The 27,387-nt window shown below is 43.4% G+C and overlaps 1 protein-coding gene across 1 annotated transcript in view; it reads left to right on the plus strand.

Moving 5' to 3' along the window:
* Positions 1-1,296: 1,296 nt before the first annotated feature.
* The window catches only part of LOC144494055 (Fc receptor-like protein 5), a 116,112-nt gene continuing 90,021 nt past the window's right edge, over positions 1,297-27,387 (plus strand). Inside the window, exon 1 of the mRNA XM_078213633.1 lies at positions 1,297-1,591. Within this exon, the coding sequence (XP_078069759.1) occupies positions 1,297-1,591 (295 nt within the window). The remainder of the gene's footprint in view (positions 1,592-27,387) is intronic.

The following is a 27,387-nucleotide window of genomic DNA, read 5'->3' on the forward strand; positions in this document are numbered from 1 at the left end:
CAGAAAGCAAAGGTTAGAAAACTGAAGAGAATTAGCAGTGTATTTTGGATATGATCAAAAATCAATGGCTTCAAGCCGAAAGCTGAGCAGGATTTTGTTGTTGTGTAGACTTATGGTCCCGTGATTGGCAGACGCCGGGTGTCTGTCTCTGCAATCTGTATAACCGGAATTTCAATGGTAAAAGCCGTATACTTTAATGAAGCTCTGCATATGTGTTTCTGTCCCACAAAAATTTGAAACAGTATCAAAGGCCAATTGTTCACATTACGCTTTTAAAACCTGACAATGACATGGCGTGTATAAAACAGGAGCGAAAACTATGACTCTGAAGAAAGAATGTCAAAAGTGGCAAATGAAAACATGGACAGGATGAAATTCATTGAACAAAACAGAAATGCTTACAAAGAAAAGGAACAGTCAAGTGCAGTGGAGCGAGAAAAAATCAATTGCAAGTGAGACAATTAGAGTTAGAAAGTACATTTGAAAGGCTGGAGTTAGAAAGAAGGGCAAGAGAAATATGGAAGGCCCTAGCAGAAGAAATGGCAAAAGAAAGCGTGTTTGAGTTGGAAAAGGTGAAGTTGGAAAATGAAGAAAAAAGACTTCAAATCAAAGGAGAAAGAGTACAAGATAGGAGTGATAGTCAGCAAGCTCAGTTTACCCAACCCCCGAGTAGGGATATGTGCAAATATGTCCAAACATTACCAAATTTCGATGAGAAGGACGCAAAAGGCGTTTTCATCTCATTTGGGAAATTGGCTACATAGATGAAATGGCCAGAGGAGGTGTGGTTAATGCTAATTCAGACCAAGACTGTAGACAGGGCGACTGAGGCGTTTGCAACATTGTCAGAGGAGGTGTCAGGAAAACATGAAGAAGTAAGCAAGGCTGTTTTGAGAGCTTATGAAGTGGAACCAGACGCATAGAGAAAAGAGTTCAGAAATATATGGAAGGAACCAGGTCAGACATATATTGACTTTCAAAGGATTAAGCAGAACAACTTTGAGAGATGGTTGAGAGCATTAAAGATAGAAAATACATCAGGCTATTAGAGACATTATTCTGCTGGAGAAGTTTAAAAACTCACTTCCAGAAGTGATAAGAACTCATAATGAGGAACATAAAGTTGTAACAGCTAAAAGAGCTGCAGAGATGGCAGATGAATACACATTAGTGCATAAGTTGAAATCTAGCTTCCGACAGCAATTTCATTCCGTGAGGGATAGATATTATGAAAGAGGTAGATCCTTCAATCAAAAACGAAATGTAAACCATACTGGAAATATATTATGACCGGCGATGATAGACACCCAAGAAGGTGGAAAAGAGGTGAAAGACCACAGGTGTTTTCACTGTGATAAAGTGGGACACAAAAAATCAAAGTGCTGGTGGCTTAAGAAAGGCACAGGGAAAAAGCATATGGGAAAAGATGCTGAACCAGTGGGATTAGTTAAAACAGTGATGAAAATCTTGAGAGAAGTCGAGGAGCTGAAGTGGAGTGCACAGCCTAGGCATGAGCTGGATAGGAAGGTAATACCCGATCTTCACTTCACTTGTCTGGGTAAGGGTTACTCAGGTCGAGCAGGGGAAATAGGTAAATAAGTTAAAATATGGATACAGGATCTTGTATGTCACTGTTAGGAAGTTACATATGTAAGGTTAAAACTGTGGTGTTTGACAAATGTAAATGTTGAAAAGAAATCCTGAAACTAAAAGAATAAATCATATAGCATTGTTTCTTTGAAGAAAACATATGTCTTTCTGTGGATTTCAAACTGCAGAAGCAAGTTTCCAACATTTGTATCCAATGCCTCGCAGTCCGTGTTCCAACATAGCAAAATAGGCTTTTGAATTGAACCAAAGAGTTTAAAGGAAGTACGCAGCGACAGGGCTAATGGAATGGAAATGTGAGGTTTGTTGGCCGCCTCACGCCATTCAGTTTGCAGGAATGTTGAGGTAATTCCAGGTATTTAAACAGACAAGGGGAAATAACTGTTAGAGTAAGCTTGCCACCTCTTTAGTCGGAAGGAAGGAGAGGCGAGGCTCTCAGACAGATTCCTGCAGTTAAATATGTATATCTTCAGAAAATCACTGTTTGAAGAGAAAGAGATACCAACTCTCAAAGGTGGAAGCAACAGATGAAAGTTCATACTTCTAACTGACGCCTGGTATTACATTATTTGATTGTGACTATATTCCATTAGGATTTATTTCATTATTCCTGAATGAGTCTTGGAATATTCGAACAATATTCCATTGGGGAGCTTATTCAGTCCATGAATTATTTTAATAAGGTTGTCATCAGTTTAAAATAAAGACCTGCTAATTGTTCATGATAGAGAGTGTCTGATCCTGCTTTAATTTACTGAAACTAGTTGCATCCTACTATCTCATACACATTCGTATAATATTACGTGTCAAGGTATATCCCTTTGTGTAGTTCCAAAATCATACAAAGAGAAAAATCACCTCCGCGTCATAACACTAATAGTAAGAGATGAAAATATTTGCACTCCTTTCGAAATATTGCCCGAGAGAGTGGGAATCTGTGGAATAAATGGTGAGATGAGTATTATTCCCTACTGTAAATAAGCTGGAGAGTCCAATTCAGTCTGGGGAAGTGGATAGCGGGAATGATGGAAAACGTGGCTATTCCAGGAATACGGGTTATTCTCGGAAAAAAATATAGCTGGAGCACAGGTGAGAATAATCTTCATGGTGGTGGAGAAGTCAAATTAGGACCAGGGAACTGAGGAGTTAAAAGAAAATACTCGTGATTTTTTTTCCGGACTGTGTGGTGCTAAGATCCCACAGCCTTTAGTTAAAAGAGGAAGGAAGAACAAAAGAGACAGATACATGAGTTGAGATCCAGTTAGGAGACACTCTGCTTGATGAGATGGTAAACGAAAAACCCAAACAGATAGAAGACCGGGCAGAGGTGTTTAGTTCTGAAAGATTAATGTGGTTACAACAGAAAGCTGAGATGATAAAGGATTTATATCATGAAGCCTTTACGGAAAATGAATCAGAGTGTATTCTAGAATGCTATTATCTTAAGGATAAAATGTTAAGGTGGAAATGGAGACGTTGGCGGGTTAGTGCAAATGACAAATGGGCAGAAGTTCACCATACTATGTTGCCGGTAGAATACAGACAGCAAGTATTGTGGGTATCACACAAATTGCATGTAGGAGGTCATCTAGGAATGAGGAAGACACAGGCTCGGATACAGAAACATTTTTACTGGCCTGGATTAGATAAAGATGTGGTTGAAATTTCCTGTACATGTCTCACATGTCAGGTGGTAAGAAAGACGCAGGCAGTGGTAAAACCAGCGGCCTTGATGCCAATTCCCGCATCTGAAGAAACGTTCACACGGATTGTAATTGATTGTGTAGGTCCTCTCCCTAAAACCAAAAGTGGGAACCAGTCTTTATCAACCTTAATGGATGTGTCCACCAGATTTCCAGAGGCAATTCCGTCACAGAATATCAAGGCAAAAAGGTTGTGGAGGAGTTGATTGCTTTCTTTACGCGTTATGTTTTCCCCAGGGAGATTCGGTTAGAACAAGAGTCCAATTTTACTCCCATTAATTTAAGGAGTCATGGATAGTTTTGGCATAAGACACTTTACCTCAAGCATGTACCACCCTGAATTCCAGGGAGCATTGGAAAGGTGGCATCAGACGCTAATTGGAATCAAGGTATCCCCTTTATGTTATTTGCTATTAGAGATGAACCAAATTAATCAATTCAGTTTACTCCATTTGTGTTGATATTCGGACATGAAGTCAGAGGTCCTTTAAAATTAATTAAGGAAACGTTTTTTGTCTGAAGTCAGGTATCTCACAGTTGGATTATGTATGTGAAGTGAGAGAAAGATTTAGCAGAGTGGGTGAATTAGCTAGACAACATTTCAAGGTGGCCCATCACCTAATGAAACAAGAAACAGGTACGAAATCTAAAATTCGCACGTTTGCGAGTGGGGCTAAAGTATTGGTGTTATTACCAATGGTAGGAGATGCCTTGAAAGTTAGATTTAGTGGTCCCGATCAGATGGATAAGAAATTAAATCAGGTTAATTATCTGGCAAAGATGCTAGAAAGGAACAAAATGTACAGGACGTGTCATGTGAACTTGCTAAAACAGTACTACGACAGCAGGGAAAGGAAAACAGAGAAAGAGGTTTTAGTTACTGCCACTCAGAGTGAGGAATGAAATCCAGATGATGTGGATGTTGATGTGCCTCTGAATCAATTGAATAATGAAGAAGTCCTTCAGAAATAGAAGTTGTAAGGGCTTTGGCTCACAGGGCTTTGGGGCAAAGGGCGAAGCGGGGTACGTTTTTTCTTCTCCATTCCTATAAAGGAAAAGCGTAGCTATGAGTGATAGGCCAGTGTGTTGCTTTCGGTGTGGGATGTGGGAGTTCCCGGAAACACCTAGCCGCCCGGAGGTTCACAATTGCACCAGGTGCGTGGAACTGCAGCTCCTGAGGGACCGCGTCAGGGAACTGGAGCAGCGGCTTGATGACCTTAGTCTAGTCAGGGAGAATGAGAGACAAATAGACATGAGTTATAGGCAAGTAGTTACACCGGGGCCTCAGGGGAAGACACGTGGGTTACAGTTAGGAGGAGTAAAGGTCATAAGGGTAACGTACCAGAGAGTACTCCAGTGGCTGTCCACGGCTCGGCGACAGGTGTGAGAGGGGAGCGGTGTGAGCAATTAGTGATGGGGTCACCTGTGGTTGACCCCTCCAAAACAGGTATATTGTTTTGGACAGTGTGGAGGAGGATGACTCTCCACGCGTAAGCCACAGGGACCAGGTTACTGGCACACAGTCAGGCTCTGTGGTCCGGAAAGGAAAGAGAGGGATTAGGAGAGCAATAGTGGTGGAGGACGCGTCGGTTAGAGGCACGGACAGGCGATTCTGTGGGTGCGAACGGGACTCCAGGATGGTAGTCTGCCTACCTGGTGCTGGGGTACTGGATGTCTCCGAGCGGATAAGATGTTTATTAAAAGGGGAGGATAAAGAAACGGATGTCATTGTACACATTGGTGCGAATGACGTAGATAGGAAGAGCAGGGGGATCCTACGAGAGCAATTCAGGGAGTTGGGAAATAGGCTAAAAAGTAGGTCCTCCAGAGTGGCAATCTCTGGGCTGCTCCCAATGCCTAGGGCCAGTGAGGCGAGGAATAGGGAGATAGTACAATTGAACGCTTGGCTAAAGGACTGGTCCAGGAGGGAGGGATTCATATTCCTGGATCACTGGGAAGTTTTCAAGAAATGAGGGCACCTGTACAAGGACGGGTCACAACTAAATTGGAAGGGCACGAATATCTTGGCTGGGAGTTTTGCTAGTGCAATTCGGGTGGGATTAAACTAATATGGCAGGGGGGGTGGGGATCAAAAAATTAGGTCTACAAGTGTAGAGGCTGGGGACAAGCTTGGGGCCAGGACAAGGCTGGCAAAGAAGAAGAGCACTCTGGGGGAGGATGACCTCACTGGGCCTGGAGGACTGGAGTGCATCTCCTTCAGTACAATGAGCGTAGCAGGTAAGACAGACGAATTTAGGGCCTGAATGCTTACGAGGAATTTGGATGTGGTTGCGGTGACAGAGACTTGGTTGAAAGAGGGATAGGACTGGCAGCTGAATATTCCGGGGTACAAGTGTTTTAGGCGAGACAGAGGAGGGGCCAAAAGAGGTGGGGGAGTAGCAGTATTAGTTAGAGAGCATATTACAGCGGTGCAGAGGGAGGATAATTCAGAGGGGGCGTGTAACGAGTCACTGTGGTGGAGCTCAAAAACAGGAAGGGCGCAGTCAGTATGTTGGATGTATGCTACAGGCCCCCCAACAGCCCAAGTGACGTGGAAGAACGGATATGTCAGGAGATAATGGATAGGTGCAGGGAAAATAGGTTGTTGTAGTGGGAGACTTCAATTTGCCTGATATAGACTGGAAATCGCGTAGGGCTGGGAATCTGAATGGAGAGGCATTTGTAAAATGCGTACAGGAAGGTTCTTTGGAACAATATGTAGAAATTCCGATGAGAGAGGGGGCTATACTGGACCTTGTACTGGGGAAGGAGCCCGGTCAGGTCTTCAAAGTTTTGTTAGGGGAACATGTGGCAAATAGTGACCACAATTCTGTTAGCTTTAGGATAGTGATGGAAAAGGAGGAGTGGTGTCCCAAGGGTAAGGTGTTGGATTTGGGGAAGGCCAACTTTAGTGGGATTAGGCAGAATTTGGCAGCCGTTGATTGGGAGAGGCTGTTTGAGGGTAAATCCACATCTGGCATGTGGGAGTGTTTTAAAGAACAGTTGCTAGGGCTGCAGGATAGGCATGTGCCTGTAAAAAAGGATAGGAAGGGTAGGATTCGAGAACCGTGGATAACCAGGGAAATTGAGGGATTGGTCATAAAGAAAAGAGTGGCGTACATTAGGTCCAGGCAAGTAAAAACGGAGGGAGCTCTGGAGGAATACAAAGAAAGTAGGAAAGAACTCAAACGAGGAATTAGAAGGGCAAAAAGGGGTCACGAAATGTCCTTAGCAGACAGGATTAAGGAGAATCCCTAGGCATTTCGTTCATACATTCGGAACAAAAGGGTTGTCAGGGAAAAAATGGGACTCTCAGGGACAAAAGTGGGGAATTATGCTCAGAGCCCAAAGAAGTTGGGGAGATCCTAAATGAATACTTTGCGTTGGTATTCACAAAGGAGAGGGATGTGCTGACTGGGAGTGTCTCGGAGGGGAGTGTTGACCCGTTAGAGAAAATCTCCATTACAAGGGAGGAAGTGTTAGGTTTTTTAGGGAATATAAAGACTGACAAATCCCCAGGGCCTGATGGAATCTATCCCAGGCTGCTCAGGGAGACGAGAGATGCAATCGCTGGGCCTCTGACGCAAATCTTTGTCTCGTCAGGGGAAACAGGTGAGGTCCCAGCGGATTGCAGGATAGCTAATGTGGTCCCGTTATTTAAGAAGGGTAGGAAGGATAACCCGGGAAATTATAGGCCGGTGAGCTTATCGTCCGTGGTGGGGAAGTTGTTGGAGAGGATTCTTAGAGATAGGATGTATGCGCATTTAGAAAGGAATAAACTCATTAATGATAGTCAGCATGGTTTTGTGAGAGGGAGGTCATGCCTCACTCAACTGGTGGAGTTTTTTGAAGAAGTGACTGGAATGGTTGACGAGGGAAGGGCCGTGGATGTCGTATATATGGACTTTAGTGAAGCGTTTGACTAAGTCCCTCATGGTAGGCTGGTGCAAAAGGTTGGATCTCATGGGATAAAGGGGGAGGTGGCTAGATGGGTGGAGAACTGGCTTGGTCACAGAAGACAGAGGATGGTAGTGGAAGGGTCTTTTTCCGGCAGGATGCCTGTGACTAGGGCTGTTCCGCAGGGCTCTGTATTGGGACCTCTGCTGTTTGTGATTTATATAAACGATCTGGAAGAAGGTGTAACTGGGGTGATCAGTAAGTTTGCAGATGGCACAAAAATGGCTGGACTTGCAGATAGTGAGGAACATTGTCAGAGGCTACAGAAGGATATCGATACGCTGGAATTTTGGGCAAAGAAATGGCAGATGGAGTTCAATCCTGATGAATGTGAAGTGATGCATTTTGGTAGAACTAACGTAGCGGGGAGCTATACGATAAAGGGCAGAACCATAAAGGGTGTAGATACGCAGAGGGACCTGGGTGTGCAAGTCCACAGATCCTTGAAGGTGACGGCACAGGTGGAGAAGGTAGTGAAGAAGGCATATGGCATGCTTGCCTTTATAGGACGGGGTATAGAGTATAAAAGTTGGGGTCTGATGTTGCAGTTGTACAGAACGTTGGTTCGGCCGCATTTGGAATACTGCGCCCAGTTCTGGTCGCCACACTACCAGAAGGACGTGGAGGCTTTAGAGAGAGTGCAGAGGAGGTATACCAGGATGTTGCCTGGTGTGGAAGGGCTTAGTTATGAGAAGAGATTGGGTAACTGGGGTTGTTCTCACTGGAAAGACGGAGGATGAGGGGTGACCTAATAGAGGTGTATAAAATTATGAAAGGCATAGATTGGTTGAACGGTGGGAAGCTTTTTCCCAGGTCGGTGGTGACGTTCACGAGGGGTCATAGGTTCAAGGTGAGGGGGGGGGGAGGTTTAACACGGATATCAGAAGGACGTATGTTACACAGAGGGTGGTGGGGGCCTGGAATGCGCTGCCGGACAAGGTGGTGGAGGCGGAGACACTGGGAACGTTTAAGACTTATCTAGATAGCCAAATGAACGGAGTGGGAATGGAGGGATACAAAGGAATGGTCTAGTTTGGACCAGGGAGCGGCGCGGGCTTGGAGGGCCGAAGGGCCTGTTCCTGTGCTGTACTGTTCTTTGTTCTTTGTAATAATGTAGTGAGCCATCTGTCTCAGGAACTAAGAACTGAATTGAAAGACTAGTTACAATACTATGAGGGCTATGTCGAAATAGAAAGGGGAGAACTAATGTCATAGTGCATGAGGTTGACGTAGGGAATGCTGTTCCAATAAAACAACACCCATATTGGTATAATTCTCTTAACGGCAGCGCAGGTCGAGATAGAAGTGGAAGCGATGCAAGAAGACAACATCAAACAGCCAAGTCAAAGCGAGGAGGGTACACCAATTATGTTTCTGATTCAGATGGAAGAGGAGAAAGTTTGGTCCCAAACCAGTGTCCTCTGTTTGAACAGAGGGAAATATGATAGAATGATAGGATGAGGGATGAGGGATGAATTGGCTAAGGTAGACTGGGAGAGCAGGCTGGCAGGTAGGATAGCTGAGGAACAGTTGAGGATTTTTAAGGAGATCCTTTTCAGTTCTCAGCAAAAATATATTCCAGCAAAAAACAAGGATTGTAAGAAAAGGGAGAACCAGTCGTGGATAACGAAGGAAATAAAGGAGAGTATTAAAATAAAAACAGCTGCGTACAGAATGGCCAAAAATAGTTGAGAAACAAGTGATTGGGAAAAATTTAAGAAACAACAAAGAGAGACTAGGAAAGCGATAAAGAAAGGAAGGATAGACTATGAAGCTAGGCTAGCAGTTAATATAAAAAATGATAGTAAAAGTTTTCATAAATATATATAAAAGAATAGAGTGGCTACAGTGAATGTTGGACCCTTGGAGGACGAGAAGGGGGAGTTAATAGTGGGAAATGAGGATATGGCTGAGTCTTTAAATAAGTTTTTTGTGTCGGTCTTCATGGTGGAGGACACAAATAGTTTGCCAAATATTAACGATAGAGGGTTGGCAGCAGGAGAAATACTTAATACAATTAATGTTACCAGAGAGGCAGTGCTGGGTAGACTAATGGGACTGAAGGTGGACAAGTCCCCGGGTCCGGATGGAATGCATCCCAGGGTATTGAAAGAAATGTCAGAGGTAATAGTGGATGCGTTAGTGATTATTTATCAAAACTCGTTGCATTCTGGGGTAGTGCCGGTTGATTGGAAAACGGCTAATGTTACGCCGCTGTTTAAAAAAGGAAGGAGACAAAAGGCGGGTAACTATAGGCCGGTCAGCTTAACGTCTGTAGTAGGGAAAATGCTGGAATCCATTATTAAAGAGGAGATAGCAGGGCATCTGGATAGAAATGGTTCGATCAATCAGACGCAGCATGGATTCATGAGGGGAAAGTCGTGCTTGACGAACATGTTGGATTTTTATGAAGATGTGACTAGGGCGGTTGATGGAGGAGAACCAGTGGATGCGGTGTTTTTGGATTTCCAAAAGGCGTTTGATAAGGTGCCCCATAAAAGGCTGCTGAAGAAGATTAGGGCACACGGAGTTGGGGGTAGTGTGTTAAAGTGGATTGGGGACTGGCTATCCGACAGGAAGCAAAGAGTCGGAATAAATGGGTGTTTTTCCGGTTGGAGGAAGGTAACTAGTGGCGTGCCGCAGGGATCGGTACTCGGGCCGCAACTATTTACCATTTATATCGATGATCTGGAGGAGGGGACGGAGTGTAGGGTAACGAAGTTTGCAGACGACACAAAGATAAGTAGAAAAGTGAATCGTGTGGAGGACGGAGAAGATCTGCAAAGAGATTTGGACAGGCTGAGTGAGTGGGCGAGGATATGGCAAGTGGAGTATAACGTTGATAAATGCGAGGTTATACACTTTGGAGGAAATAATAACAAATGGGATTACTATCTCAATGGAAACAAATTAAAACATTCTACCGTGCAAAGGGACCTGGGGGTCCTTGTGCATGAGACGCAAAAGCCCAGTCTGCAGGTACAACAGGTGATCAAGAAGGCAAATGGGATGTTGGCCTATATTGCGAGGGGGATAGAATATAAAAGCAGGGATGTCTTGATGCACCTGTACAGGGCATTGGTGAGGCCGCAGCTGGAATACTGTGTGCAGTATTGGTCCCCTTATATGAGGAAGGATATATTGGCATTGGAGGGAGTGCAGAGAAGGTTCACCAGGTTGATACCGGAGATGAGGGGTTTGGATTATGAGGAGAGGCTGAGGAGATTGGCTTTGTACTCGTTGGAGTTTAGAAGGATGAGGGGGGATCTTATGGAGACTTATAAGATAATGCGGGGGCTGGATAGGGTGGAGGCGGAGAGATTCTTTCCACTTAGTAAGGAAGTTAAAACTAGAGGACACAGCCTCAAAATAAAGGGGGGTCGGTTTAAGACAGAGTTGAGGAGGAACTTCTTCTCCCAGAGGGTGGTGAATCTCTGGAATTCTCTGCCCACTGAGGTGGAGGAGGCTACCTCACTGAACATGTTTAAAGCGCGGATGGATGGATTCCTGATCGGTAAGGGAATTAAGGGTTATGGGGGTCAGGCGGGTAAGTGGTACTGATCCACGTCAGATCAGCCATGATCTTATTGAATGGCAGGGCAGGCTCGAGGGGCTAGATGGCCTACTCCTGCTCCTATTTCTTATGTTCTTATGTTGCTCTCCAAATCTGATGGTACTCAACAATTCTGCATACATCATCAGAAGATCAACTTTGTGATTAAATTTGAATCATATTCAGTTCCAAGTTTGGAGTATTATGTTGGAAAAGTCAGACAAGCTACTTACATCGCAAAGTTGGACCGACTTTGCAGTTACTGGCAAATACATTTGTCAGAGGGAGCAAAATATGTTTCAGCCTTTGTAACCCCAAATGGGCTGTAACAATTTAAAGTAATGCCCTTTGGGATGGAAAACACACCAGCTGCTTTTCAAATGCTTATGGACAGAATTGTTGCAGGAGTGACTAATTGTGTCGTCTGCATGGATGATTTAGTGATCATTCATAGAAAGATCACGTGGAGCATCTGGCAGAGCTCTTCGAATGACCACGGATGGGAAAGTTGTTCATAAACTTGGTGAAAGCAGAATTTGTGAAAAGAGAAGTGACATTGGATACGGATGGATGACACCGAGAAATGTGAAGACGAAGGCCATCGAGGAATTTCCAAGACCATCATCGAAGAAGGAAGTGCTGCAATTTTTGGGATTGAACGGATTCTACAGAAAATTAATACCAAACTTTAGAAACATAGTGGCACCATTGACGGACTTGTTAAACAAGAACATGGACAGTGCAATGTTAGGAGGGATTTGAGAATTTGGATGCAGTGTTAACCACTGTACCTAGTTTATAGACAGCAAATGTATTAAAACCCTTTAAAGTCGCCATCGATGCCACTGATGTAGGTGTTGGAGCTATGTTGTTAGAGGAGCATGATTGTAGAATCGACAGGCCAATCACTTATTTTTCAAAATAAATCTCAATATCCACCAGACAAAATATTCAACTATTGAAAATGAGTTCTTGAGTTTAGTAATGGTCTTACAACATTTTAGTGTTTACATTGCAAACAATGCATCAGAAATGATTGTGTATACTGATCACAATCCTTTCACATTTCTGAAAAGATTCTCGGGCATGAACGCCAGACTATTTCGTTGGAGTCTTATGTTACAAGCAATTAATTTACAGATTGGACATGTTGCACTTTGTGAAAATGTTATTGCAGATGTGTTATCGCGAATATAAAAGAAAAAGAAATGAAGTTGTCTTTTCATGATGATAGTTCATTTTTATTCCTTAATGGGGAGGTATTGTGAAGTAAGTGTTTGTAAAATTTTAAGAGAACTTGTAAAATGCTAAGAGTTGTGAAATTGCATGGCCTGTTAAAAAAGGTAGATTTCATGCTATGCTTAGAGAGGTAAAAGAGATGCAGATGCAACTGCAATACACAGAGAGCTTAGAGTGGAACATTGCATTGTGAGGATAGTAGTACTGCCAGGAAAATAGGTTGTTTTCGAATTTTAACCAATCATTTTCAACTAGATATTTGAATAACTGCCGCCTATCAGATTTGAATTTGATGTCTTCGTGACCTGTGAAGTAATTCTATTATAGGGATTTTGGTATGTCACCAGGGGGATAGAAGCCAGTTCCCAGCTTCAGAAAGCCAAAGAGCAACTGTGTCAGACAGCAACTGCCTCTCACAGCAATTGCCTCTGATAGCAACTGATTCTGTCAGACAGCCTCTGTCACAGATCACAGCTTGAGAGAGAGATACAGAGCCGGCAACTGTTTCTGCCAGGGCAACAGCCACATTTATGACTTAAAATATAGCCTTATTTCGATAGTGAAGACAGAAGAACTCAGCGAAAATGACAGAAGATTCGGAAGACGACAAACTTGGTTGAAATTTGCGAGTCACGAAGAATTATATTTTCTTTCTTCAAACATTGAGAATTGTAATTATCTAAACAGCATTCCATTAGAATGTTTGTTCTTAGTTTAGTTAACCTGTTCACTGTTAGTTCTATAAATAAAGCGTTACTTGTAGCTTTTACAGAGTGAGTCTCAGGTAGTTATTTTGATTTAACCAGTAAATGCTGCTGAAGCGCTGGTATTACCCCTTCTCACACACTCTTTAACAGATTATGCAGCGAGGTAGTTCTCTTTGAGTTGTTGTGTGTTATTTCTCAGAGAGGAGATCAACCTCCCTATTTATCACAGTAATCTATTCCTAAACTGGAACATTTCATTCAAATCTCACTTTCAGCTTCTGAGTTTCCAGAGGGCAATCATTTAAAAAAATCCTCATCATGGTTGTCACCTAGCTCCGATTCGACATCTTATTTTCAAATGTCTTGGGATACAGGAGAAAGTTTTTTTTTTATTGCGTGCTACACAGCTAAAACCATCCGTTCATAGAATACATAGTGGAGTAGGATAGGGTGCAGAAAATACGACTGTGCTTCAGGTGGGGTGAAGAGAAAGATCAGCTTAAAATGTGATGGGACCAGTCAGACGTCTGATGACAGCAGGGGTGAAGCTGTTCCTGAGTCTGTTGGTACGTGTCTTCAGCCTTTTGTATACATTTTTCCGATGTACTTGAAACTTGCACATCTGATGTGCTTCGTGTAATTTTTCAAGATGTAAATTTTAAATTTAAAGTCCGTGTCTGGTATGTGTGGGGCGCTTGATTATGCTGGCTGCTTTCCCGAAGCAGTGGCTAATGTGGACGGAGTCAATGGATGGGAGGCTGTTTTGTGTAATGGACTAGGACTACGTTCAGACTGTTTTGTAGCTACGTGCCTTCTTGGTCAGATCAGGAGCCATACCAACCTGTGATACCACCGGATATAAAAATGTTCTCTATGGTGCATCAGTAACAAATTGTGAGTGTCATAGTAGACATGCTAATTTTCTTTAGCCTGCTGAGAAAATAGAGGCCTCAATGGGTTTTTTGAACTACAGGGTCGAAGTGGAGGGAAGACAACATATTGTTTTTGATCTGGACACCTAGAAGCCTGAAGCTCCCTCCCAGCTCCACTGCATCACCGTTGATGTGGACAGGGGCATGTCTTCCACTTTGTTTCCTGAAGTTAATAACTCCCTCCTTCATTTTACTGATCAATACAATTTGTTCTAAAGACACCGTCCTTTCCTCTACAAAACCTTTGATTATTTGCCTCTCCCTTCAGTCCTGTGTATGTACCCTAGAACTCCATGTTTGAGTGTCTGAAGTCTGTCTTCCTCTCCCTGCTTAGTATTGAAACAACTTTAGTCAGAGACACAATGATACTCTCTCTGAGAGTGCGGAGCTGTAAGTAAACCCCAGCAACACTGGATTCCTATGCACTCCTTCTGTCTGACCAGTCAGCGGCCGTTAGCAGGTTTTGACCATCAACTCCTCCTCCAATGCCTTGCCATGGTCCTGCAGTTGGGGGTGACTGCACCGTTTCCATTCATGTCTGTTCCAATTCAATCACCGCAAAGACTACTCATCTTTTCCAGGCTTTGGCAAGATAAATTGGAACGATGAGAAACGAGGAGATGTGTGTTCCACATAGGATTGTTCAGATGAAAACGTGAGGAATGAGAATCCATGGGAACCTTGATCAGACAATTGAGCAAATACTTGCAAAGCGATAATTGCAAGATTATGCAAGAAATAAGATTCTGTTGAATTAAATTGGACAGATCGTCAATGCGTGTACCTTTTGTTGTGAGGTGGTGTTCTGTGAATTACTGGAATACATCATTAAATTGCCTGAAATGCATATTTTAAAAATCGAATGTTCGAGAGTCCATCGTCTCTCTCTATTCACTGCAATGAAACAGACAGGATCCGACTTAAAACGTTTGTGAAACATGTAATTGAATCGAGTTGCTGATAAAAATATTGCCATCAAATGTGTTCGACGTGTGGTAACAAACTGTTGCATGATGCTGTTCAAACATATCGTCGACAACTGTGCTCAACGTGTGGTAACAAACCATTGATTTGCGCTTTATAAAAATCGGCTATAAATTCGCAAGCAGCAACATTTAATTCAAACCCACACTCGCCCACACACACGTTCATCAGCACACATAGAGACATAGAGCAAGGAAACAGACACGTTGGCCCAAGTTGACCATGCGACCAAGTTTCTAGCAGGAAGCTAGTCCCGCATTTGGTCCATATCCCTCCATATACTTGTCTCCCATATAACTGTCCAAATGTTTCTTAAAAGACAAAATAGGACCCGCCTCTACTACTGCCCCGGCAGCTCGTTCCAGACATTCACCACTCTCTGATTGACAAAGAAATTGCCCCTCTGTTCCCTTTAGTATATCTCTCCTCTTGCCTAAAAAATATCCGCTCTGGTTTTAGACTCCCATACTTTTGGAAAAAGACTTTGACCAGAAAATTGTGCACATACTTGCAAAGCGATAATTGCAAGATTATGCAAGAAATAAGATTCTGTTGAATTAAATTGGACAGATCGTCAATGCCTGTACCTTTTGTTGTGAGGTGGTGTTCTGTGAATTACTGGAATACATCATTAAATTGCCTGAAATGCATATTTGAAAAATCGAATGTTCGAGAGTCCATCGTCTCTCTCTATTCACTGCAATGAAACAGACAGGATCCGAATTAAAACGTTTGTGAAACATGTAATTGAATCGAGTTGCTGATAAAAATATTGCCTTCAAATGTGTTCAACGTGTGGTAACAAACTGTTGCATGATGCTGTTCAAAAATATCGTCGACAACTGTGTTCAACGTGTGGTAACAAACCATTGATTTGCGCTTTATAAAAATCGGCTATAAATTCGCAAGCAGCAACATTTAATTCAAACCCACACTCGCCCACACACACGTTCATCAAACACACATAGAGACAAAGAGCAAGGAAACAGACACGTTGGCCCAAGTTGACCATGCGACCAAGTTTCTAGCAGGAAGCTAGTCCCGCATTTTGTCCATATCCCTCCATATACTTGTCTCCCATATAACTGTCCAAATGTTTCTTAAAAGACAAAATAGGACCCGCCTCTACTACTGCCCCGGCAGCTCGTTCCAGACATTCACCACTCTCTGATTGACAAAGAAATTGCCCCTCTGGTCCCTTTAGTATATCTCTCCTCTTGCCTAAAAAATATCCGCTCTGGTTTTAGACTCCCATACTTTTGGAAAAAGACTTTGACCAGAAAATTGTGCATATACTTGCAAAGCGATAAGTGCAAGATTCTGCATGAACTAAGATTCTGTTGAATTAAATTGGACAGATCCGTCAATGTGTTTACCTTTTGTTGTGAGGTGGTGTTCTGTGAATTACAGGAATACATCATTAATTTGCCTGAAATGCATATTTTAAAAATCGAATGTTCGGGAGTCCATCGTCGCTCTCCATTCCCTGCAATGAAACAGACAGGATCCGAATTAAAACATTTGTGAAACATGTCATTGAATCGAGTTACTGATAAAAATATTGCCTTCAAATATGTTCAACGTGTGGTAACAAACTGTTGCATGATGCTGTTCAAAAATATCGTCGACAACTGTGTTCAACGTGTGGTAACAAACCATTGATTTGCGCTTTATAAAAATCGGCTATAAATTCGCAAGCAGCAACATTTAATTCAAACCCACACTCGCCCACACACACGTTCATCAAACACACATAGAGACATAGAGCAAGGAAACAGACACGTTGGCCCAAGTTGACCATGCGACCAAGTTTCTAGCAGGAAGCTAGTCCCGCATTTTGTCCATATCCCTCCATTCCTTGTCTCCCATATAACTGTCCAAATGTTTCTTAAAAGACAAAATAGGACCCGCCTCTACTACTGCCCCGGCAGCTCGTTCCAGACATTCACCACTCTCTGATTGACAAAGAAATTGCCCCTCTGGTCCCTTTAGTATATCTTTCCTCTTGCCTAAAAAATATCCGCTCTGGTTTTAGACTCCCATACTTTTGGAAAAAGACTTTGACCAGAAAATTGTGCATATACTTGCAAAGCGATAAGTGTAAGATTCTGCATGAACTAAGATTCTGTTGAATTAAATTGGACAGATCCGTCAATGTGTTTACCTTTTGTTGTGAGGTGGTGTTCTGTGAATTACTGGAATACATCATTAATTTGCCTGAAATGCATATTTTAAAAATCGAATGTTCGGGATTCCATCGTCTCTCTCCATTCCCTGCAATGAAACAGACAGGATCCGAATTAAAACTTTTGTGAAACATGTCATTGAATCGAGTTACTGATAAAAATATTGCCTTCAAATATGTTCAACGTGTGGTAAACTGTTGCATGATGCTGTACAAAAATATCGTCGACAACTGTGCTCAACGTGTGGTAACAAACCATTGATTTGCGCTTTATAAAAATCGGCTATAAATTCGCAAGCAGCAACATTTAATTCAAACCCACACTCGCCCACACACACGTTCATCAAACACACATAGAGTCATCGAGCAAGGAAACAGACACGTTGGCCCAAGTTGACCATGCGACCAAGTTTCTAGCATGAAGCTCGTCCCGCATTTGGTCTATATCCCTCCATATACTTGTCACCCATATAACTGTCCAAATGTTTCTTAAAATACAAAATTGGACCCGCCTCTACTACTGCCCCGGCAGCTCGTTCCAGACATTCACCACTCTCTGATTGACAAAGAAATTGCCCCTCTGGTCCCTTTAGTATATCTCTCCTCTTGCCTAAAAAATATCCCCTCTGGTTTTAGACTCCCATACATTTGGAAAAAGACTTTGACCAGACAATTGTGCATGTACTTGCAAAGCGATAATTGCAAGATACTGCATGAACTAAGATTCTGTTTAATTAAATTGGACAGATCCGTCAATGCGTGAACCTTTTGTTGTGAGGTGGTGTTCTGTGAATTACTGGAATACATCATTACATTGCCTGAAATGCATATTTTAAAAATCGAATGTTCGGGAGTCCATCGTCTCTCTCCATTCCCTGCAATGGACACAGGGGCATCCATATCCGTTACCGACCTACCCTTACACACTACAAATAAAATGATTTATCTGACCGGGATAGCAGGGAACAAAACATCCGCCTACCTGAGCGAGACCACGTGAGTAGAAATAAATAATCTATATATCCCAATGAAGTTCTATGTGTGCAGAAATAATGAGGGAACCATAATGGGGAACGATTTAATGAAAGAATATGAGATCTTGATAGACTGTGGGAAGGCAGAATTAATTTGGCCAAGACAGGACGGTCGAAAAACTAGAATAGGGAAACTCACAAGTCACCTCGAGACCATTAAGGTGGCCACAGTCACCACCAGAAAATGGGAATTAGAGACAGGAGGGTTCGGAGCCATTTGTGCTTCCGTTCCCGGAGTATGGGCTGAAACAAAGTTAGATACCGGTTTATCCAAAACGGACCCAATAAAGGTACCGGGACCAGAGCATAAGCCACACCGGCAGTACCCAATCTAACCAGAAGCAGAGAAAGCTGTAGTAGAAATTGTGAAAGGGTTAGTGGAAAAGGGGATCCTGAGAGAAGCCGCAAGCACCACTAACTCCCCAACATGGCCAGTGAGTAAAGCTGACGGGAGCTATAGGCTCACGATAGATGACACCGGACTTAATAAAGTCACGTCCAAGCTACACCCCATTGTAGCAAGCCCTTCTACAATCCTGAATGGACTGTCACAGGAGCATAAAATATTTACAGTACTGGACATAGCTAATGGATTCTGGTCCTTACCATTGGATCCTGAATCCCAAGACAAATTTGCATTTACAGTAGGGGACAAGCAGTACACCTGGACCCGTTTACCACAGGGATTCCACAACAGCCCCGCTATATTCCATCGAGTGATGAGTGACATCCTAAACAGGGTAGAACTGCCAGAGGGTAACACGACCTTACAATATGTAGACGACATCCTAATAGCTTCAGAGTCCATATATTTATATTTAGTACTGAACGAATTAAAAGCCGCAGGGTTAAAGGTCAGCCCCAAAAAGGCGCAGATCGGGAAATCACAGATCCTATACCTAGGGCACCTTATATCCCAAGGACTTAAAGAAATGCCGGCGGACAGGAAAGAGGCAATACAACAGGTGCCGCGGCCGGTTAGTATAAGAGGGGTTAGAAAGGTGCTAGGACTATTCAACGACAGTCGGAGTTTCATCCCAGGGTTCTCAGAACTCGCAGAACCCATACAGAGACTCGTTAAAGGGGGGAAGCCAGCTTTAGTCCCCGTAGAGTGGGGACCCGAGCAAGAAGAAGCTTACACTAAATTAAAAACAGAACTCATATCAGCCCCCGGACTAGGCTTACCCGATCTTAACAAAGACTTCCACATTTATTGTAATAATGAGGAAGGGTTCTATTCCGCAATAGTAACACAGTACCAGGGCGACAGAAAGAGACCCATAGGATATTATTCCACCTCAGAGGGGCCGGTAGTTACCGGACTGCCAAGGTGCATAGCCGCCTTGGATTGCGCCGCCTGGGCCATGAAGGTTAGCGAGCCAGTAATCATGACAGGGAATATAATCCTCCACACCAAACACACCTTGGTGGAAATGCTGAACACGGGAAAACTAAAGTCAGTCTCCAACATGAGGAGGGCTAAATGGGAAGCTGTCCTCCTACCTCCCAGCAAGTCCGTAACAATAATAAGGGATACGGGAAATAACCCAGCAGAAGGAATCTTAGATGAAGGAGAACCCCACAATTGTGGGGATGTGGATGTGGGAGAAGGGGAAGGTAGGATAAAGGATATGCCCCTGGTAACAGCGGAAGAGACCCTCTTTGTGGATGGGTCACGCAAATATGTGGAAGGATCACCCCGGACAGGATGGGCAGTAGTAAATGATAAACTAGAAACAGTAAGGTCAGGAAGAATTGACGGAAGCTTGTCCGCACAAGTGGCAGAACTGGTGGCACTCACCCAGGCACTTGAGTTGTCCGAGGGTAAAGCGGTAAACATTTATTCAGACAGCCGCTTTGCCTTCGGAGTCATACATGATTATATGACAGCTTGGGGAAGGAGAGGGTTCATAACCACAGGGGGAACCCCTATCAAGCACCAGCAGAGAATTGAGGCATTATTGAGAGCTAGCGAGAGACCTAGAGAAGCCGCAGTAATAAAAATTAAAGCGCACCAGAAAGAGCCCGGAAGAGATAGCCCCGACTGGCTAAATTTCAAAGGGAACCAAGCCCCAGATAGGGCAGCACAGTTAGCCCTAGAGCAAGAAATGATTGATGAATTGCCAATAGCAGCAATAGAACCAACAGACGCCGAAGTAGACATTCAGGGTTTGCATGAGGATACCCCAAAGGAAGAAAAGGAGAAGTGGGAAGCTCAGGGAGCAGTTAAGGGGACCGATAACATTTGGAGACGAGAACATAAGGTAATAGCACCAGAGTGCATACAAAACACCCTATTGGGATTACATCATGGACTCTCACATGTGGGTAGAGAGGCCATGATAACTAATATCGGGAAGGAGTGGTGGTGGAAGGGAATGGGAAAAGATATTGCCCGACACTGTCACCGATGCGTGGCGTGCGCGCAACACAACCCTGGTAGACCCATAAAAATTAAAATGGGACACCAGCCGAGACCCAAGGGACCCTGGGAACATCTACAACTAGATTTTACAGGACCACTGCCACAGTCCCATGGCAAGACTTACCGTCTGGTCATCATAGACCAGTTCACCAGGTGGGTGGAAGCGTTCCCGACTTCAAACTGCACTGCTACCACAATGGCCAGGATATTGGCAGAGGAGGTAATCCCAAGATGGGGGGTACCCCTACAAATTGATTCGGACCAGGGAACGCACTTCACTGGAAAGGTGATAAAAACAGTGTGCCAATTAATGGGGATAAAACAAAAATTTCACATCCACTACCACCCGCAGAGCTCTGGAATGGTGGAGCGTATGAACAGAACACTAAAAAATGCACTTGCTCAGGCCGTGCAGACATCAGGGAGAAGGTGGACAGAGGTATTGCCCACCATACTAATGAAATTAAGAGCTACCACAAACCGGAAACCCGGATTAACCCCTTATGAACTAATGACAGGACGGGCAATGCAGTTACCAGAAAGCATCATAACAGGTGGGACCGATGTCGGTCCACTAAAAGATAAAATCAAAAGATACGTTCTGGACCTGAGCACCCAGCTAAAAGGGATGCGCAAATTGGTAAGAGATCATCAGGAAATAAAAGACGCAGAGAGAGAGCTGGAAACGCTCCCTGACGTCCCAACAGTGGGAAGTCGCGTCCTAGTGAAAACACTACCCGACAAGCCAGGGTTTGCACCAAAGTGGAATGGGCCATATGAAATTATAATTAGTGGGGACACCTGTGCCTGTATAGACATAAGAGGGAAAGGTGTCTGGAAGCACTGGACGCAACTGAAATTACACAAAGGAGATAAGTAGCTAAATTGATGAACTAACAGAACTGCTTTCCTCAACACAAGCAAAGACTGCAAGCAAGAGCCGGCGTGCGCGGGTTAATAAATGAAATAACTGTAAAAAAATTGAATTGTAGTGTTAAGTTTTATAACTGTTGCGAATATGTATGTAATCGCGTATGTAATTGTATTATTTTGCGTTGTGGCAACTGTAAATCTGACTGGGCTCGAAGATAACTTGTTTTACAAAGCCCACATACATTTACACGGGAATCGGACTGTATGTTACCCGTTAACCTAATCTGTAGAAGCCCTATTTGTAGCCACCCCTGGGTGGATCCCTCATGACTTATATACTGAAGATACATCAGAGACCCCCTGTAAGGGACAAATTGGCAAATAAAAAAGAGGTTTACAGGGGAGATGTGTGGGACTTGTAAACTCCACAGATCCTACATGCGAGGGGTCCCAAAAGGAGGGAGGAAAAGCTTGCCCAGATACTGCAAGCTGTCCGCTTTGTTTCACGGGGCAGGGATGGGGATGTGCCTATGCCTTAGTCCCCAACAATGATTCTTGTGTACAGACACAGTGTGTCCGTCAACATTGTCGGATTAACAAGGGACAGATTACTTGTATTTGTGACGAACGGAAATGTTTAAATATAACCGCGGGAAGACAGCTTATTTGCGGGCAATGTAATGGAACTCACGTAAGCTCAGCCAAATGGACATATCCCTTTGATACCTATCAGGTGGTGGGATCAAACGGGAAGCCAAATAAAATGAACAATTGGCAGTATGAGCAAACTCACAATCGGGACACTAAATATTACCGGGCTAAGAAGGGGTATGTATTCCTCTTCAATGGTACCCACATGACAGAAACACCAAACCTCCCAAAACGTTTTGCGGTAGGAACAATCGGGCCACTGACTGTTCTATGCCCTCAGAATACTGGGAAGCCCCGGGTACACTGGGATCCTCACTGGGGTATGGGTTCCTCGGAGCTTTATCTCTAGGGGGGTCAGCCGGTGTAATTGGAGCAAAGAATAGAAACCATATTGTTTGTGGACTAACAATCCTGGGAAACAGCACTTCAAAAGCATTGGAGGCTGTTAACCAAGAAATGGCTGAACTAAGATTGTATGCTCAGCAGACACGATACGCAGTGGACTACCAGTTAGCACAAGGGCGAGTATGTGCAATCATAGGCAACAAATGCATAACCCATGTCACAGATGAGTTTACAATATTACACAGTTCATCAATGACATCAGGACGCAACTTGATAACTTTAGACAGGGACCCAAGAGAGGAAGTAGTTGGCTGGCATGGCTGGTGGGAGAATCCTGGGAATCGTACCTGTTCCATGGATTGGTCATACTCATTGTCATTATAATTGTCTGTTGTCTGACTGTGGGATGCCTTAAAGTCTGTTTTAAGATAATGTTGACAAGAATTGTGCCAGGAGCCAGTGTGTACATCGAAGAAGAGCCCCTAATGAAGATCCCCGAAGACGTCAGAAGAAATGAAGATACTGGAAGCAATAAAGACATCAAAAGAAGCAAAGAAGGAGAGAAGAACGAAGACCTGTATATGTGAATGCATGAATTTTGGTCTGGGGATTGTTCAAGCTATAATCCGACCAAAAAGAGGGACTGTAAGGGGAAAAATACAAGGGAGCTCACTTTAAAATGGCAATACAAGAAAGCACACTTTAAAATGGCTGCCTGGCACATAAAGGGTTAACTGGGAAAGAAGCCAAAAGAGCAGACACAGGCTCCTGCTGTTCAGAAATCACTTTAAATTAAAACCTAACAGACAAGCCATTTCCAAATCACAGACAGTGACTCATAGCAAACAAAAAAGTCAGGAAGCCAAGCCAAGGGTCAAAACATATTTTAAGATAAGGAAAACCCGAAACAAAGAGTTTAGATTAACGTTAGGGAAACACGGGAAAATATGAATGCGAGGAAACCAATTAGTACCTGAATGAGACGAAACTGACCATTGACACATACGGACATGAGGAAATGTACCCATTCATATTATGTTAAATGTCTATATCTGCTTGTACTCACTTAAACATGAAGGAAATGTACCATTCATAAAATGTTAAATGTCTATACCTACTTGTACTCACTTAAACGACGTGATAATGTTCGAATCACCGGTTTACCCATTGTGTAAAGGGTATAAAAATGAACCGCTCCCAACATACGAGTGAGAAAAGGTGTTCTACGAACATGTGCCTTAACTCCCGGAGCTCCGTTTAATAAATCGTAATTTCTGAATCTCGAAGTCTGACTACTAGTGGATTTTTCGCACAACAACACTAATCTATGTGTGGCCTTACCAATGTCTTGTACAACTTCAACAAGACATCCCAGCTCCTGTATCCAATGTCCTGAACAATTGAAACAAGCATTCCAAATATCATCTTCACCATCCCGTCCACCTGCGAGTCCACTTTCAAGGAGTTATGAACCAGTACTCCTTGATCCCTTTTTTCTATAATTCTCCCCAACGCCCTACCATTAATTGAATAGGTCCTGCCCCAATTCAACATACCAAAATATATCACATCGCCTTTATTGAAATTAAACCCCATCTGCCATTCATCGGCCCAGTGGCCCAGTTGATCAAGATCCGGTTGCAATCCTAAAAAAAAAACCTTCCTCATTGTCCATCATTTCACCAATCTTCATGTCATCTGCAAACTTACTAACCATGCCTCCTAAATTCTCGTCCAAATCAATAATATAAATAACAAATGGCAGTGGATCAGCATCAATCCCGCTGCTCACCGGCCTCTAGTTTGAAAAGCAACCCTCGACAACCACCATCTGTTGTCAAGCTAATTTTGTATCCAAATGGCTACCTCACCGTGAATCCCGTGAGATTTAGCCTCATGCAACAACCCACCATGCAGTACTTTGTCAAAGGCATGGCTAAAGTCCATGTCGACAACGTCGACTTCACTGCCCTCATCTACCTTCTTCGTTACCCCTTCAAAAGACTCAATAAAATTCGTGAGGCATGATGTACACTCACAAAGCCATGCTGACTGTTCCTAGTCAATCCTCGCATCTTTGAATGCCTATAGATCCTGCCTCTCAGAGTACCATCTGACAACTTAACACTATAGATGTCAGGATCACTGGTCTGTAGTGCTCAAGATTTTCCATGCATCCATTCTTTAAAAAGGCACAACAGTTGTTCCCCTCCAATTCTATGCACCTCACCTGTGGCTATATATGATTCAAATATCTCTTCTCGGGTGCCCCCAATTTCCTCCCTAGCCCCCTCCCAGAACATCCTGGGATACGTCTCATCAGGTCCCGGGGATCTATCTACCTTAATGCACTTTAAGACTTCCAGCATCTTCTTCTCTGTAATATGTACACTCCTCAAAACTTCACTATTTATTGCCCAAGTTGGCGCACAATCACGTCTTTCTCAACAGTAAATACCGAGGAGAAATATTAAATTGGAATCTCACCCGTCTCTTGTCGATCCACACATAGATCACCTTGTTGAAACCCAAGAGGCCCTAATCTCTCCCTCGTTACTCTTTTTGCCATTTGTGTATTTGTGGAAGCCCTTTGGATTCTCCATTGCATTATCTGCCAAAGGAATCTCATGTGCCTTTTTTGCCGCCCCCCCGCCCCCCCCCCCCCCCCCCCCCGCGAGATTTCTCTGTTAACTCTCCTCTGACAACCTCTATACTCTTCCAGGGTTCCAACTGATCCCAGCTGCCTATGCATGTCATATGCCTCCTTCGTCTTGACCAGAACCTTAATGTCCGAGTCATCCAGGTTTCCCAGCTTCGACCAGCCTTTCCCTTCACTCAAAACGGAATGTGCTAACCCCAAACCCTAGTTAACACACTTAACAGTCGTTAATTTGCCTGCTAGCAAACTCCCCCTATCAACTTTTGAAAGCGCATGTCTAATACCATCAAAATTAACCAAATTTTGAATTTTAACTTTTGGGTCAAACCTAACGTTCTCCATGGCCATCCTAAAACTAATGGAGTTATGCTCACTGGTCCCAAAGCTGTCTCTCACTTACACTTCTGTCACTTGTCTTTTCCTTATTTCCCAAGAGGAGGTCAGATTTTGCCCCATTTTTAGTTGGGTCATCCACATACTAAATGGGATATTCCCCCTGAATACTCTCAACAAATGTCTCTCCATCCAAACCCTCAGTGCCATGGCTGTACCCGGGAAATTTTGGGATATTTAATGTCCCCTGCTATTACCACCTTCTTTTTCTCGCAGCTGTCTGTAATCTCCTTACATATTTACTCCTCCATTTCCCGCTGCCTACTTGGGGGCTTGTAATACAATCCTATCAAAGTGATCTCTCTTTTCTTATTTTTCAGTTCTACCTATCTAGACTCAATGGGCGAACCCACAGAAACGTCCCCTCGCAGTATTGAAGTGATGTTCTCCCTAATCAAAAACGCAACTCCCATTCCACTTTTACCTCCTGCTCTATCTTCCCTATGGCATCTGTACCCTGGAACGTTTTGCTGCCAGTCCTGCCCAGCCCTTCGCCATGTTTCAGTAATAGCTATAGTATTGCAGTCCCATGTACCAATTCATCCCTGAGTTCATCTGCCTTGCCCCTTGGATTGAAATAAATGTAGTTCAGCTGGACTCCCCTTGCTCTCTGCCCTGCTTTCTAGACCATCTGACCGGTCGCACACGCGCGTGCGCACGCGCGCGCACACACACACACACACACACACACACACACATGCACGCACACACACACACACATAAACTCACGCTGACATACATATACACACTCAATCACATATACACACATAAACATACATGCACACACATTCAGACACACGCACATACATATACAGGAACTCACACACACGTCCATGAAACATGCACACATACGTGCAAAGGCATACATACACACATACATTCACATACACACATACATACACATTCACGTAGACTCAGATATACACTCATGTACGCACACGTATATTCAAACTCACATAAACACGCACGTACTGACACATTCATAAACATATAAACACACCCTCAGATGCACACACACATACATGCACACTCACATAGTCACACATACATGCACCATTACACTCAATGCACATGGATACACTCAGACACACACATGCACACACCGACATATACTCAGATACACACACACATACACACACACTCATACACAAAATATACATATGTGCAATCTCACATACACACACAGAACCCAATCTATCCTAAGGAGTGGAATGATATGAAAGTGCTCTATAGACAATTAACTGACACACCAAGTAGAGTGCTTTAAGGTCCTCTGACTTTGCAATACCTGATGGTCCATTCTGTAGATCTGTTGACGTGTGTTGCAGTTGTCACGTAGGTGACTATTTCAGTTACCCTCAAGGTCATGCTGATTTCCTGTCTACTTGGGCTTCGAGAGCATGTTTAGATTTTTGTGCAAATGTGCTGCTTAGCAAAGCAGCAAGCAGTCCCGTGCAAGCAGGAGTGGGAGTCAGAAAATACCGAGTGAGTAGCATGTTCAGATGTTTAAAGTGCGCTTTTCTTATGATCCGAAATCAGTCAAGCACTTGTGAATTGTATGAAAAAAGAAACATTTCATTGTTTTGTTGCCATTGTAAAACTAGTTCTTTTTTTTTCAATTATCAGTCAGAAATGTCAAACATTTTATGCATATTGATTTCATAATTTGTGATATTTTAATGCATTGCTAATGCGATAAATGTTACATCAAATAATATTTAACGACCCGACCTGTACACCTCTCTGCGGTAAAGAACTCAATAAATTCACAATCCACTGAAAGACGAAATTCTTCCTAATCTCGAAAGGGGCGAACCCTTACAATAAGATCATGCTCTTCGGTCCTAGACGCTCCCACAAGATTAAATGAACTCTCATCTTCTATCCTGCCAGGTTTCCTGAGAATTCAAATGTCTCAACAAGGTCGCCTCTCATTCATTCAAATTCCAGTGAGTCCGAGCACGAACTACTCAATGTCGCTTCATAAGAGAAATAGTCTATACTCGGAATCAACCCAATGAACTTTCACTGGACTGCCTCCAATGCCGATAACGTTCCTGAGATAAGCGGACAAAAACTGTTCATAGTATTCTACGTGTGATTTAACTAATGTATTGGCCTCAGGACGGAGGGCAGTTT

This window comes from Mustelus asterias, chromosome 5 (assembly GCF_964213995.1).
Source record: "Mustelus asterias chromosome 5, sMusAst1.hap1.1, whole genome shotgun sequence".
In the NCBI taxonomy this organism is placed as follows: domain Eukaryota; kingdom Metazoa; phylum Chordata; class Chondrichthyes; order Carcharhiniformes; family Triakidae; genus Mustelus; species Mustelus asterias.